The 14,443-nt window shown below is 41.7% G+C and overlaps 1 protein-coding gene across 1 annotated transcript in view; it reads left to right on the top strand.

The window, feature by feature from the left end:
• SLC28A3 (solute carrier family 28 (concentrative nucleoside transporter), member 3) overlaps positions 1-14,443 on the top strand; it is a 43,246-nt gene that overhangs the window by 18,189 nt on the left and 10,614 nt on the right. Inside the window, exons 6-12 of the mRNA XM_009080757.1 lie at positions 1,132-1,245; positions 2,634-2,711; positions 10,107-10,187; positions 11,212-11,292; positions 12,331-12,456; positions 12,759-12,889; positions 13,701-13,869. Of these exons, the coding sequence (XP_009079005.1) occupies positions 1,132-1,245; positions 2,634-2,711; positions 10,107-10,187; positions 11,212-11,292; positions 12,331-12,456; positions 12,759-12,889; positions 13,701-13,869 (780 nt within the window). The remainder of the gene's footprint in view (positions 1-1,131; positions 1,246-2,633; positions 2,712-10,106; positions 10,188-11,211; positions 11,293-12,330; positions 12,457-12,758; positions 12,890-13,700; positions 13,870-14,443) is intronic.

Genomic DNA, 14,443 nt, shown 5'->3' with positions numbered 1-14,443 from the left:
CACTGTTTCGGGAAGCTGCTGCCTGTCTTTTGTTCCAGCTGTGATGTGGTTGGGATACGCTTGCTCCTGGAGCATCAGTGCAGGCTGAGGTAGGCCTTCTCCACGTTTTCACCCCAGGAGCCTCACCACTGTCCTCAGGACATCATAGGCATTTGTCTGAGGGCACTGTAATCACATCAACACAAATTGCATGGAACTGGAGACATGCTTCCCTTGTATAGCTTTCATAAGTTTGCTTCCCACTTCAAATGCAGCAGCCGAGGCCAAGCTGAGGTCCTCACTTTATGCTCACCCACTCCCATAGGTTTGTCAATGCCATTTATTTTGGTTTTCTATCCAAAGTGTCCACTCTGTTCTACTGTGGTGTTACAAAGGGCTTACTTCAACCACTACAACTCCCACCTCAGCTTTCACTCCTGTGTGCATGCCTCACATACCAACATGTGCTTCCATTAGTCTTATATCCTTTGTCCAGGTCACCAAGTTTCACCAACACTTTTCAGCACCCGCATCAGTGCTGAGACTTTCTGAAGAGTAGAAGTCCTCTCAGCAAGGACTAATGAACCTGCCCCATGCTTTGCCACACCTCTTTTTCCAGCTGAGGTGAAAACTCACACTCCAAATACTTTGTGCTCTCCCATGAGTTCTCATTATATCTAATTGGCTTGTTAGTCAAATACGATCTGAGTAAATTAGGAAGTGCCCTCTCAGCTCTTTGCCTTGTAAGTAATTTGATTCAATTTTCACAAAACAAAGATATTTTCTGATGCAGCAGAGCAGAAATTGACAGTATAGTAAAGAGGAACTTGTCACAGGCAGTCATGATTTCTTCTTCCACTATCTTTATATCATGAATCACAATATATAACTGAGTCATTCTCTAGTATCAAAGGTCTGTAAAGCTGGGGAACAGAAACAGAGTTGAAATTACCCAAGAACAAACCCTGCAGCAAAATCTCCTTATTCTCTGTCCAGATATGTGAAGATCCAAGTCTCCTACAACCTCTTTTGGCAGCTGCACCTATCCTGCAGTATAGTCAGAAAACCCCCTTGTGTTACTTTAATAAGTGTATAAAGTAAATTATTCTTTTTTTAAATAACAAGCAGTTTCTTGTTATTCTGTCCATCTAGGTTGCTTGGAGACCAGTTTTTTCAGGAATAGGAATGCAGTTTTTTCTTGGGCTTCTTATTTTGAGAACCAAAGTGGGGTTTGATGCATTTAACTGGCTAGGCATTCAGATCCAGGTAAGCTACTGGGCAAAATTTTTACTTTTAAAATGTAATTTTTCATCTTGAGACACTTACGTAACAGCTAGGCAGGTCAAGGGTCAATTTGCCCCAGATATTTTCTCCTCCTGGGGAAAACCGAGTTCTCAGAAAAGTAGCTGACTACCTGAATTCAACCTCCTCATTTCTTTTTAGTCCATTTAATACAAGACCATGGGGGACAGGCTGATGAGTAATGGCCAGCATCACCCTGTTTCATAACAGCTTTACCATCCTTGGTCTGAATTTATAAATTGAATTCTCAAAACACAATATGACTATTGTGCCAGGGCACTCATAGAAACCTGGCCCTTAGACCTGGCCCAGCTCCAAAGCATCCTAGCAATAAATGCCATATGCTGAAAAGCCTTGGGATTTAGGGCAGAACCACTGTTGTCTTCAGGGTGGCCTGGTGGCAAAATCCACATCTGCGAACAGCACGGGATCTCTAGAGAGTGTACAAGATCTGTCTGTAGGTGACCCTGCAGACATAAGGTTTTTTTAAGAAGTCAGTTACAATAAAGAATAAGCAATATCCAAAATGTAGATCAGAGAGTAACCACTGAGGGATGTTCAGACTTTTCACCCCAGAGATGCTATTTTCTCACAGCTGTTGCTCACAGCACATGTAACTAAGCACACATAAAACAAGACAGTGCAGAATATACCATGCCTGTGCAGGAACAAAGACACAGTCTGATGTCTGTCTCATCTTCAAGCAGTGGGAATCATTCGGGTTTTGTCACCAGGTTCTCAGTTTCCCCTGTTGTCTCTGACTGAAGCAGGTTTAGTTCTCTATTCTATTAGCTTCAGACAACTTACAGTCACTCCTGTCAGAACTCATTACTAGGGCTATTATAAGCTGTATTTTAACTCCATTTTAAACGGTATCATTAATGTATATGTTGTCATCAGGACTATCAAAATGCACCACCAGATAAAAACCAAAAGGTAGACAATTTCTTTAAGCTAACTTTTAGCTACTCCTTTCAAAACTTATTACTTCACCCATTAAATCTCAGTCTTAAACTCTATTGTTTATTGCACTTATTTGTATGAGATGGAGCATAGAAATGCACCACACTATTTGGGTTAAAAAATAAATGTTTCTTTTAGTATAGCTTATAGCCTCAATTGTGTTGGGTACTCCAGGAATATGTACCCTATGCCCTGAAGCAGCTTGCACTCTTGGCAGAGCAGAGTCTCTTGATTCAGCCAGACACAGTCAGTGTGGCCTGGACCCATACAGCTCAGAGCACAAGCTCCTTGTACCTCACCAGATCTCTGCATGACAACTAGCAATATTTGCTTAGTTTTTGGCAGGTACCAAGAGTTTGTGGCTAACTTACTTTGTTTTCTGTCCCTAGACCTTTCTGGAGAACTCTGACGCAGGTGCCAAGTTTGTGTTTGGTGACAAATACACAGATCATTTCTTTGCTTTTAAGGTAAGGCAGTTTTTATATATACTGTGTGGCAGATAGACAACAGGAAAGGAGCAGTATATCTGGGAAATAAATTTATTGCATGTGTTTTCATACCTATGTAGTCACCAGACAAATCAGTTAAGAGGTACTATGAGACACTGAATAGAAAATCTGAGAACACCACATGGTGCCCTTCATATACTGTTGTACACTGAGAGGCTGCATTTATTTAGTCTTATTATAGGGACAGATATTACATGTAGACAGACCTCTGGGATATCTTTCTGCAAGGAATAGGTTAAAAGGCTTGTACCTGGTCACCAAGAGAAATATTACCTCCAACGTATCTTCCCCACCTCCCCATGAGTGAAAGTGCTATACCATGCTATGCTGTTGCACCCATAAGTGCTGTGCAGACCACTGCTTCACAGATGTTGCCTCTGCAAGTAGCCCATGCCACAATACCTGCTTAGGCAGGCTGGAATTGAGAGCATATAAAGCAAAAAAACCTCCTCCCAAACTCCCCCAAACAAACAATAAGCCCCCTAACCCAAATAACAAACAACCCCACGCAAACAAACATGAGAAATGTATCTGGTGTTGTTCAGAGGTTATTATTCTGGTATTTCAGACACCTGACCATGGATTTTACATGACTTTTATCTTCTTTTGTCTCTTGAGGTGACATTCCAAACTATATATTCTTCAAACTTAGCTCATTCACTACTTGAGAAAAAGGGTGCTATCTGTAAAATAGGCTGCTACTAAGAACAGAGTATCTTAGAGGAGAAAATATAAAATGTATTTCATCAATAAGCAAATCTTTTACATGCAGTATTTTTGTGCCTTTTGGTTTGCTTTCCAGTCTCCTCTCACCTTTCTTTGTTGAGCACTCAAATGACAACTCTTATTCCAAACTGCATATTTTAGGGGTGAAATTGCTTAATTCTGAACCCCATGTTATTTTTCCTCTGTTTATAGCCAATACCTTATGAATATGATTCTTTCAAGGTGATTTTTAGTGCCTCAGTGGTGATGTGAAATGCTTTGCTGACTAAAGCCGTAACTAGGGACCGGACAGCCAAACATTCGCTTTTGTGTATGGAAACATGCATCAGCCTCATTCTAGAAATGCTGGGATTTCTTGAAGAGGTTAACAGGAACAAGTAGGTTATTTTCATACTGAAAAACAAGAAAACAAACCCCATCAGTTTATTTTCAGAGCTGCGTATTCATATGCGTAGGAATATATATGGTAAACAGAGGGGCAGACAAGTGTACAGCCACACCAAAACATGCTCCACCTGCTCTTCCTGTAGAAAGAGAATTCTCTCTTCTAGCATCAGTGAGTGACAGCCAGCCTATGCTCTTGAAACACTTGTCATTTATTTAGAGATTTAGGTGGTCAGAAGTTATTTTTTGCGTCTTTCAGATATTTTATGAGGTTCACATGTTGCACTGCGGTCTCCAAGTCTTGCCCAAAGATATTTCAAAGCACCCCTCAAGAGAGAAATGTCTCAATATAGGCTTAGCTCTTGAGAGAGTAGAGAAGGGATAGGGTATGTCTTTGCAGAAAACTGTCAAGAGTCCAAATGTATCCTTACTGCATCCTTAGCAGAATGCAGGGACACATCAGTTCTCTGCTGACTTAAATGAACATTGTTACTAGAGTAGGCACATCCCATATGTGCATATGTAGACCCATATCAGTGTTTTGACCACTAGAGTTTTTGAGCACATGGCTCTGGAGGTACTAATTAGTCATAAATGCATGCATTTGCATGCATAAACTGGTACATTTTAAATGCATGTTTTCATATGCAGCTGCAGAGTTTCAGAGCTCTGAAAAGCAAACACTTACCCAAGTAAAACAAGCACACCCAAGCATTTAGAACCAGCCTGGCTGAGAAGGGATATTTCGCAGAACTCAGGCTAAAAAAGAGGGTGTATCACTTTTGGGAAAAGGGGCAGGCAAATCAGGAAGTGTTTGATGTTGTTACCTCACGTAGAAAGAAAACTTGAAAGGCAAAGGCTCAGAACTTAATCTGGCCACTTCTGTAAAGGATAATAATAGGAGTTTTTATAAATACATTAATAACAAAAGGAGGGCCAAGGAAAACCCTCATTCATTCTCAGACATTGAAGGGAATATAGTCACCAAAGATGATTAAAAGGTTGAGGTACTTCATGTTTTATTGCCCCAGTCTTCAACAGTAAGACCAGCTATCCTCAGGGCAATCAGCTCCCTGAGCTTGTAGACAGGGACAGGGAGCAGAATAGACTCCCTGTAATCCAGGAGGAAGTAGTCAATGACCTGTTGAGCCACTTAGATGTCCACAAGCCTCTGGAAATGGATGGGGTTCATCCTAGTTTGCTGAAGGAGCAGGCAGAAGAGCTCTCTAGGCCCCTCTCTATTATTTATGATCAGTCTTGGCTAACCAGGGAAGTCTCAGATGCTGGGCATTGGCAAATAGTGACAGTCATATACAAGAAAGGCTAGAAGGAAGATCCAGGAAACTACAGACCTGTTAGCCTGTCCTCAGTGCTCAGCAAGATCATGGAGCAGATCACTTTGTGTGCAATCACACAACACATACAGGACAACCAAGGGATCAGGCCCAGCCAGCATGGGTTTAGGAAAGGCAAGCCCTGCTTGAACAACCTGACCTCCTTTTATGATCAGGAGACCCACCTAGTAGATGAGGGAATGGCTGTAGATGTAGTCTACCTGGACTTCAGCAAAGCCTTTGACACTGTCTCCCATGGCACACTCCTGGATAAGCTGGCAGCCCGTGTCTTAGACAGGTGCACTGCTTGCCAGGTTAAGAACTGACTGGGTGGCCAGGCCCAGAGAGTGGTGGTGAATGGTGCTGCATCAGCTGGTGTCCAGCGACCAGGGGTGTCCCCCAGGAATCAGTATTGGGCCCAGTCCTGTCTAAAATCTTTATTGATGATGTGGATGAGGGGATTGAGTCTACTCTTAGTAGATTCACAGATGACACCAAGTAGGATGGGAGTGCTGATCTGCTAGAGAGTAGGAAGGGTCTGCAAGAGGGATCAGGACAGGTTGGATTGATGGGCTGAGACCAGTGGTATGAGGTTCAACAAGACCAAGTGTCAGGTCCCATACTTTGGCCACAATAACCCTGTGCAGTGCTGCAGGTGAGGGGCTGAGTGGCTAGAAAAGCTCCCAACAGAAAAGGAACTGTGGGTGCTGGCTGACAGCCACTGAACATGAGCCAGCAGTGTGCCCAGATGGCCAACAAGACCAATGGCATCCTGGTTTGTATCAGAAATAGTGTGGCCAGCCAGACTAGGGAAGTGATTCTGCCCCTGAACTTGGCAGTGGTGAGGCCTCACCTCAAGTACTGTGTCCAGTTCTGGGCCCCTCACAACAAGGACATTGAGGTGCTCGAGTGAGCCCAGAGATGGGCAGCAAAGCTAGTGAAGGGTATGGAGTGGCTGAGGGAGCTGAGGTTGTTTAGCCTGGAGTATAGGAGGCTCAGAGGTGACCTTATGACTCTCTACAACTAAGTGAAAGGAGGTTGTAACCAGGTGGAGGTTGGCCTCTTCTCCCAGGCAAGTAGTGACAAGATACAAGGACATAGTTTTAACTGTGCTAGGGAAAGTACAGGTTGGACATTCAAAGGAATTTCTTCACAGAAAGGTTTATTAGGCATTGGAATGGGTTGCCCAGGGAGGTGGTGGAGCCACCATCCCTGGAGGTGTTCAGGGAAAGACTGGATGTAGCACTCAGTGTCAGGTCACAGGTTGGACTCGAGGATCCCAGAGGCCTCCTCCAGCCTAATTGATTCTGTGATTCTATGATTAAGTGAAATTAGGTTCCTGTTATATCAGTAGCTTCCTTTCTACACCAGGAGGATTAAAGCTCTCTGAGAATGGCTTTGCTTTGAAGGTGAGGCTTTAGGAGTGTATGAAAGCAGGATGTTTCTTATACATCAATAGGAACTTCTCCTTTAATGGAAAATAAGAAAAAAGCTATGACACAAATTAGAAGGGAGTTGAGAAAAGCCAACAGTTTTAATTCCCTGCTCTGCATGTAGCATAGGTAATAACCATGATCTGGAAAGGAGCTCTTTGGTAAGGTCAAACCATACTGCAGAATTGATAATGAATTGATCTCAGCAAGGCTCCAGCATGTCTGGGCTAGTCAGGGAATGTGTTAGGACTTGTTGCCAGAAGGCCTTGGGAGGAGTAGGTGTGGAGATGGGACCCTTGAACAGAAAGTGCCTGCGTGCTGGCTCACCAGCCCCGAGTTGGGATGTTGCTGGGGTAAAACAACAAGTTGTTGTGCCTTAGGTTGACCAATTGGTACACACCTAATGTTTAGAATAAGCCAATCAGCAGGGAATATGCTAAGCAAAGGGACTATAAGGATTTGTGAAAAACAACAATAAATGGACATGTTGCTTGCATCAAGCTGCGTCCCCTCTCTCCATCGCGGCAAATATGAAATAACCCAGTTCATAAAACATGCCACTCAAAGAATTTATTTTCTTAGAGGTTGCATTCTGGAAAGCATTAACTGCAACATTTGTAGGTGCTGTGGTTTAACCCCATCTAGCAACCAAACACCAGGCAGCCACTCAGTCGCTCCCCCACCAAATGGATGTGGGAGAGAATCAGAAGGGCAAAAGCCAGAAAAGTCATGGGTTGAGATAAAGACAGCTTAATAGGGAAAGGAAAAGTCATGCACACAAGCAAAGCAAAGCAAGGAATTAATTCACTCCTTCCCACAGACAGGAGGTGTTCAGCCATCTCCAGGGCAGCAGGGCCCCATCATGCCTAACGGTTACTTGAGAAGACAAATGCCATCACTCCAAACATCTCCCTCCTTTCTCCTGCTTCCCCCTACTTTATATGCTGAGCATGATGTCATATGTTATGGAATATCCCTATGGTCAGTTTGGGTCACCTGTCCTGGCTGTGTCTCCTCCCAACCTCCCATGCACCCCTCAACTTTTTCACCAGTGTGGCTGTATGAAAAGCAGCAAAGTCCTTGGCTCTGTGTAAGCTCTGCTCAGCAATAACTTAAACATTTCTATATTATCAACCCTGTGTTCAGCACAAATCCAAAACACAGCCCCATACTAGCCACTGTGAAGACAATTCATTCCACCCCAGCCAAAACTAGCACAGAGAGGTCACATAAATGTAATTCTAAAGAGCTCTTTGATTTCAATTATCCATTAAAGGTTGTGCAATTTTTCAGTGTGCTCATTAAATGTATTCATCAGTTAAAACTTCACCATTTAAAGGCATGTAGTAGGTATCAGGAGCTATACATGTTGAAGACTAAGCTTCCACACAAGTTTGTCTACAGAGAGAAATGTAATTCCAACAGTGTAACCATGCAGGTGTAACTAAACTGCAGGACCTCCTATACACTCACTCCTCTCATACAGAAATATGCTAGCCCTTTTTGAGAACTAGGCTTCTGCTACAGCTGATGTCCATCTGACATCCTGGTCATATTTCCTTCAGCAGTTCTCACCCCATTTTTTTCTCAGAGCTGACAGCTGTCTCCACCTACAGGTCGTAATGGTATGTGTACACCCAAATTAAACTGCTGAATTTTTTCATGGCGGAAGCAAGTTGGGGACAACCTCATTATGAGCCTCTGTTCAGAGACCCACATCTTTCAGGTAGCCTCAATGTTTAATGAAGACGAATGCTTCATCTAGAAATGCCTGCAATAAAAAAAATAAAAATGGAAAGGCATGTTTTAAAGTTATCTAAGATATTTTCAGGGGAATGTGAAGAAGGCTGAGGGGTGCCAGCTGTCACCCAGCATTGGCAGAACATTGTGTTCTCTCTCCTTCCACTAAAACCAAACCACAGCTCTCAAACCTGAGAGCTCTTCCTGCCATTTAGAGTGAAAGATGGGATATCACTCACTTACAGCTTTTGCCATCAAGTACAGACAGCTGGCCTTTGTCTATCTGGCTTCTGCTTCTCCAAACCCATTTCTTTATAGGCATTCCATCAGTCCCTACTTGTACCAGGATATGGAGCTGTCTGAGAGCCAGATGACTCTTCAGCTAGCACGCACAGGAACAGGGAGGAGAAAACACAGGAGAGGACAGGCAGGGGAGAAAGGTGTTACTTTTATTGAATTAAACTTTCTGCTATTACTGTATGGCAAACTACCCCTAGGGGATCACAGAAATTATCAAGGAATCACACTAGAGAAAGTGGTTTCATATTAACTTAGTGAAATGCTATCAGTTAATTGCACTCTGTCCTTTAAATGGAAAGGTTCTGAACATCTAAATTGAGTTTCCAAACATTTATCAGGATTATTGATAGTACTAACTCTCCTAGAAAGGCACAGATTCTGTTTACTGAAAACATCTGAACTGACAAAGTGGCTTGTTCTTTCTCATTGTGATTCCTGATTTTATTTATAATGCATTATGTCGCTAGTTGAATGCACGTAAATGTTTCCTAGTCATAGGTGTACTGTTTAACTGTATCTAATATGTCCGACTAATTTTGAACCTTTTAGGTTTTCTTCCTGTTGTATACTAGTGTAGAAGTGCTGAGATCCTGCATATCTAACATACTTTTATAGTTTTATTCAAGATGAAAACCCAACAGATTTAATAACTGACCAGATGGTGGGTTAGAAATTCATGCAATTCTTTTAAACTATATGTTGAAGGAAATAGTTTTTCCTTCAGTCTCTACTGAAAGATTTATATTCACTTTTTGTATTTAAAAAGTATGCACCTTTAAGAAAATTCTGTCTCTGCTTATGGTTACTGAGCATTTGAATATTCCACACTGGCATTATAACCAACTATAAATAGAGCAGAATAAAAGAGGATTTTTCTATAGTGTGCTATTAAAAGACGTCTACACAGTATGGCCTTTCCAAGGAAGCTGCCCTTGATTTAGTAAAATCAGGTCAGCTACAATCCCAATCAAAACCTCTTCAACTTTTGCTTATATAGCAGTCTAAATTATGGGGGCTTTTAAACACAGACAGAGCAGCTGAGCTGTGAATTCTACACCACAGTCCCATTGTATATATTTCTGTTCATGGTTTTCAAAGTCTACAGATGTACATATCCAAATCTTTGCAGATGCCATTGCCCAGTAAATATTTGAGCTGACTTAAACATGGCTATAAACTAATACATATCCTGTTAAACCAGACAGTTTCCAAGCTATTGCAAGCCTGTTAGAAAACTACATAGATAAATGAAAAATAGACAATTTCAACACAGACAACAAGACTGAAAGGTTAACAATTTTGCAGTGTAAGTGTAAACTTAATAATGAGTTTTCAATACCTGTAAGTGCATCTCTAAAAACATAATTACATGTCACACAGAATCAAGGAAAGGAAACCGGTCTAAAAGTGTTGATGATTTTGTGTCTTCAAATCAGGTCCTGCCAATTGTGGTATTCTTCAACACAGTAATGTCTATGCTTTATCATGTTGGATTCATGCAGTGGCTCACTGGAAAGGTATGAATTTTTTGCCAGTAGGTACTCTTTTGTCTGGTGTGGGACACTTCTGGAGCACATGCCTTGGAACTGTAGCATTGACCCTGGCCAAACTGCTCAGGGGTAGGCATATGAAAAATATTGTAATTTTTAACCTGTTCCTAATTTTACCTCTGCAAAATCCTAATTGTCACTGCATAACACACTTTCCCTCTCTCATTCTGGTTTTATTGCTAATGTCATAGTAATTGTTAGATTTACCTACCTAGCTTTCCTCAGATCCCATACTTTCTTAGCTCTTCCTTTCTGTCTGCCCCTCTCCCAGCCCCCAAAGTGCAGGATGGAGTTTAAATCACACAGTGGATTTCTGCTTCCTGCTAAGCATTGCAGTAGCAGCTGCATACACCCTCCTGTCACAGATACCCAGAATAAGATCAGAAGCTGGTTCCTCACTTCATGCTCTGTGTTCATTTCTGTCAGGTGTTATGAAACTGTGACTATGTCTGGTGTCAGTGTCCAATAAGATAAGAGCGAGCCTACTTCCTCTCCTCACTGCCCAATGAGGGAAAATATCTTCCTGCATAGTATTAGTTATACCTTCTTTGAAGAAAGTCTTAAATTAAAAACACTTTGTCCTTCTCACTCATGAGATTGTTCTATAAGCACCACAAACCTCATCTTGCTGATATTGTCTTGCTGAAATTTCTGAGGCAATTTTAGCCTTAATCTAAATTTCATGTTTTTTTTTTCCTTTGTATGATCCAGTTCCATTTGGGCTGGAACATAAATAATAAGGACACATCAAAATATCTGTTCAATTTAGTTTAACAATTTTGTGCACAGGAGAAGTATGAGATACTATCAATTCTGTTAAATTATTCTTCCTGTCTTATTTCAAAATGTTACAATTGCATGAATGAAGCTGAAATCATTAACTCAGGAAATATTGTAAGGTGTCTCGGAGCTGTTAGATTGCCATGATTAATTCAAGAAGTGCAAGGAATAGGCAGAAGAATTTATTTTCTTTTTTTTTAAATTGCTTTAGGTTGGTTGGATAATGCACATTTTCATGGGGACAACTCCTGTTGAGTCTCTGGTAGCTGCAGGTAACATATTTGTGGGACAGGTGAGTTGGAGCATAGAAAAACTTGTTAGCACAGTATTACCAAATATAATGAGACAATGCTGCTCAGGGAACATCTGTGTATTATGTAATTATTTCTTATAAAGACAGGACTCCACTACAGCAGGACTGGTGGTTGACTTCCAAAATCCCAGTATGTTCATATGTTGGTAGCAATGCACAATGGGGTGGATTTTGGGTACCACATGATTTCCCAGCAGAAAGTCGGGCATAAATGTAGGTGATAGATCTCTGTCAAAATGACTAGCAGGCTACTCCAACGCTATGAAGAAATTACAGTTTCGGGGTATTTTTCAATTCAAAAGGCAAATGGAATGAAAAGAGGGCACATGATGCAGGCAAGGGCAGGAGAGACAGACAATGCAGAAAACTAAGACTGGGTGAGGTCATAGCCACAAAAGCAGGGGACAGCATCTAACAGACCACTTTAATGGGAAATCCATTAAACCCATGTTTACAGCAGTGTCTGTCCCAGGCTTCAAAGCAGTGTAGAAAGATAACCAAGTAGCATCCGAGCCCAAAAGCAACATTAGCATAATAATTAACAGCAGCGTATCACTGCATCACACTGCTTCAAGTTTTTAAGCAGTACCTCCGCATGACACTGCCTCCAAGTTAAGTTCACCCACGCGCCAGAAGGACGGGAGCTTCAGGCTGCCCATAGTGGTTGGTACACATGTTTCACTTGATGAACAGCCTTACCTCTGACTCAGACCTGTGGCCGTACCTCATTAGGAACTAGAATGGGATTTCATGGCAATTTCATTGTGTCTTTTGGGGAGACAGCAAACCAGCCAGACTTGTCTTAATACAAGATGTGTGTTGATGCAATTTTCCTTCGTGGTGTAAAAAACAGCCCAACCTATGAATATTTAGAGCACTCATTAGCGCTAGGATTTACTAGTCAAAAACACCTAAGAAAGTGTGATGCAGCCACTCATTTTTCTGCCCTGTTAATAAAAGAAATCTATGGGCTTTTATTAGGAATTTCTTAATTTGGTTGTTGTTTTTCAATTCCAGACAGAGTCTCCTCTCCTGATCCAGCCCTATTTACCATACGCCACCAAATCTGAACTCCATGCAGTCATGACAGCAGGATTCTCAACTGTTGCTGGAAGTGTCTTAGGAGCATATATTTCCTTAGGGGTAAGACAGGAGAAAAGAAATGGGAAATATATGGTTTATCTGAAATCTTGTAAGTATAGAAGCCCAGCTAAAATGCTTTGAAGGCATCTGAGTAATTCCCAAATTTATTTTTTTGAAGGAATTAACCATTAAAATCCCCTGTCTTCTGGTAGCTTATTCTCTTCTTTTCCTTATGAGCAATGTCAATGTTTCAATGACACCCAGTAGAAAGATCATACGAGCACCAAGTAATTTTAACTGCTTAACTCCATGTTCGTGTATGATGTGGTTTCACAGAGTATTTTCTGTCATTGGAATTCTAGATTTCCACCTCCCACCTACTGACTGCTTCTGTGATGTCGGCACCAGCATCTTTAGTCACCTCCAAACTATTCTGGCCTGAAACTGAAAAGCCGACAATAACTCTGAGAAGTGGCCTACAAATGGGAAAAGGGTAAGCTGACCTAGGCTCTAGTGACTACTAGTACTACTGCAAAAATGAGATTTGGAAAAATAGCTCCTCAGACATAAGCTCTAGGGGAACTACGTGGTAGGTATGCAAGCAATGCTTTAATTGCATATTATTATACTGCAAATGGTTTATTTGTGAATTCAGGTGCAGTGTGCCCAATACCAAGTAATGTATGGAGGTATCACTACTCATTGGGACAGGCACAGAGATGCCAAGGACTTGGGCCAGAGAGTAAACTCTCCAAAGAAAGAGGGAAATGCCTACCTGAGGTGACCTGCCAAGAGGTTTTCCCATTTGTGCTACTGCAGTCTTTCCTGTATAATCTGTAAATGCAAACCTTTGCAAAAGCAAAGATGAAGCAATCATTTAAAAAAACAGCAGTGAACTTGTTGCCCATCTGCAGAGAGTCTTACTTGACTTGAGAATGACAGGCAAAGCAAAAAGGCTTGTAAGGAGCTGTTCCTGAACAGCCCAGGCACTTCTGCAAGGGCTGTGTGGAAGAGCAGTGACCACTCCCTTATCCTAGCAGTGCTACAGCATTGAGACCTCATCCATATCTTGCGCAACCCAGAATGTGCCAGAATTCATTGTCAGGGCACCACAGGCATACAATCCAAGTCGCTGCCATGAGGATTGACAGCAAAAGCCTGCTTCACCTCATCATTCCTCATTGTTATTTTCCCTATGAGTGAACAGAGCTTAACTTTGGTACTAGATTCCTAATCAAGTACATGTACTGTTTGTTCTTGAATTTAAAAATGTTCACACTCTCATTTTTTCTTCATTAACATAGTGAATCAAAGAATCTGCTGGAAGCAGCCAGTCAGGGTGCCTCTGGCTCCATTGTGCTGGTAGCAAACATCACCGTGAATCTGATCTCCTTCCTTGCCCTGCTGACTTTCCTTGACTCTGCCCTTTCCTGGGTAGGCAACATGCTTGACTATCCCCAGCTGAACTTTGAGGTATGGTCTCCAGATCCTTTATGCAGCTTACATACATGCATAACTAGTCTTTCTCAAATTAAGTGACTGTGTAGTTTTGTTGTGTTTTTGTTATTTTACTTTTTAATTTGACGTAAATCTATATATTTTTATTTGCATGTTCGAAAAAAAATGTCTTTACAGCCAAAGTAAAATTATCGCCATGTAAGTTTTTCTGTATCTATTAGTCCATGTATAGTTTCCCTCTGTGGTTTTCTTGCTAATCCTCAGAGTATGTTTACACAGAGCATTGTATGCTAACACCTGCCTCCTCTGACTTCGATGCTGAGAAAAGCCTGGAAAAGAACTACTCACAGACTTGTATCTCTGAGTAGCAGGTATTTGTTTATTCAGCGCTGGGCAAAAGGGGGATCACTCCACCAAACTTGTGCAACCAGGGACAAAAACTTCACAGTTTATATACATTCAATGCTCATACATGTTCATTATTTCCAGGAATGGGTGGTTATTATTATAATTAGTTCTTGGAAGTCATTATCATATACTCCTCCTCCATCTCCTCCCTCCTGGCATCAGTCCCATGGTCCTGGTGGTC

The sequence above is a fragment of the Acanthisitta chloris genome, unplaced genomic scaffold (genome assembly GCF_000695815.1).
Source record: "Acanthisitta chloris isolate BGI_N310 unplaced genomic scaffold, ASM69581v1 scaffold16558, whole genome shotgun sequence".
Classification (NCBI taxonomy): domain Eukaryota; kingdom Metazoa; phylum Chordata; class Aves; order Passeriformes; family Acanthisittidae; genus Acanthisitta; species Acanthisitta chloris.
The sequence above is the reverse complement of the archived record's forward strand: the minus strand, read 5'-3'. Positions and strand labels throughout refer to the sequence as shown.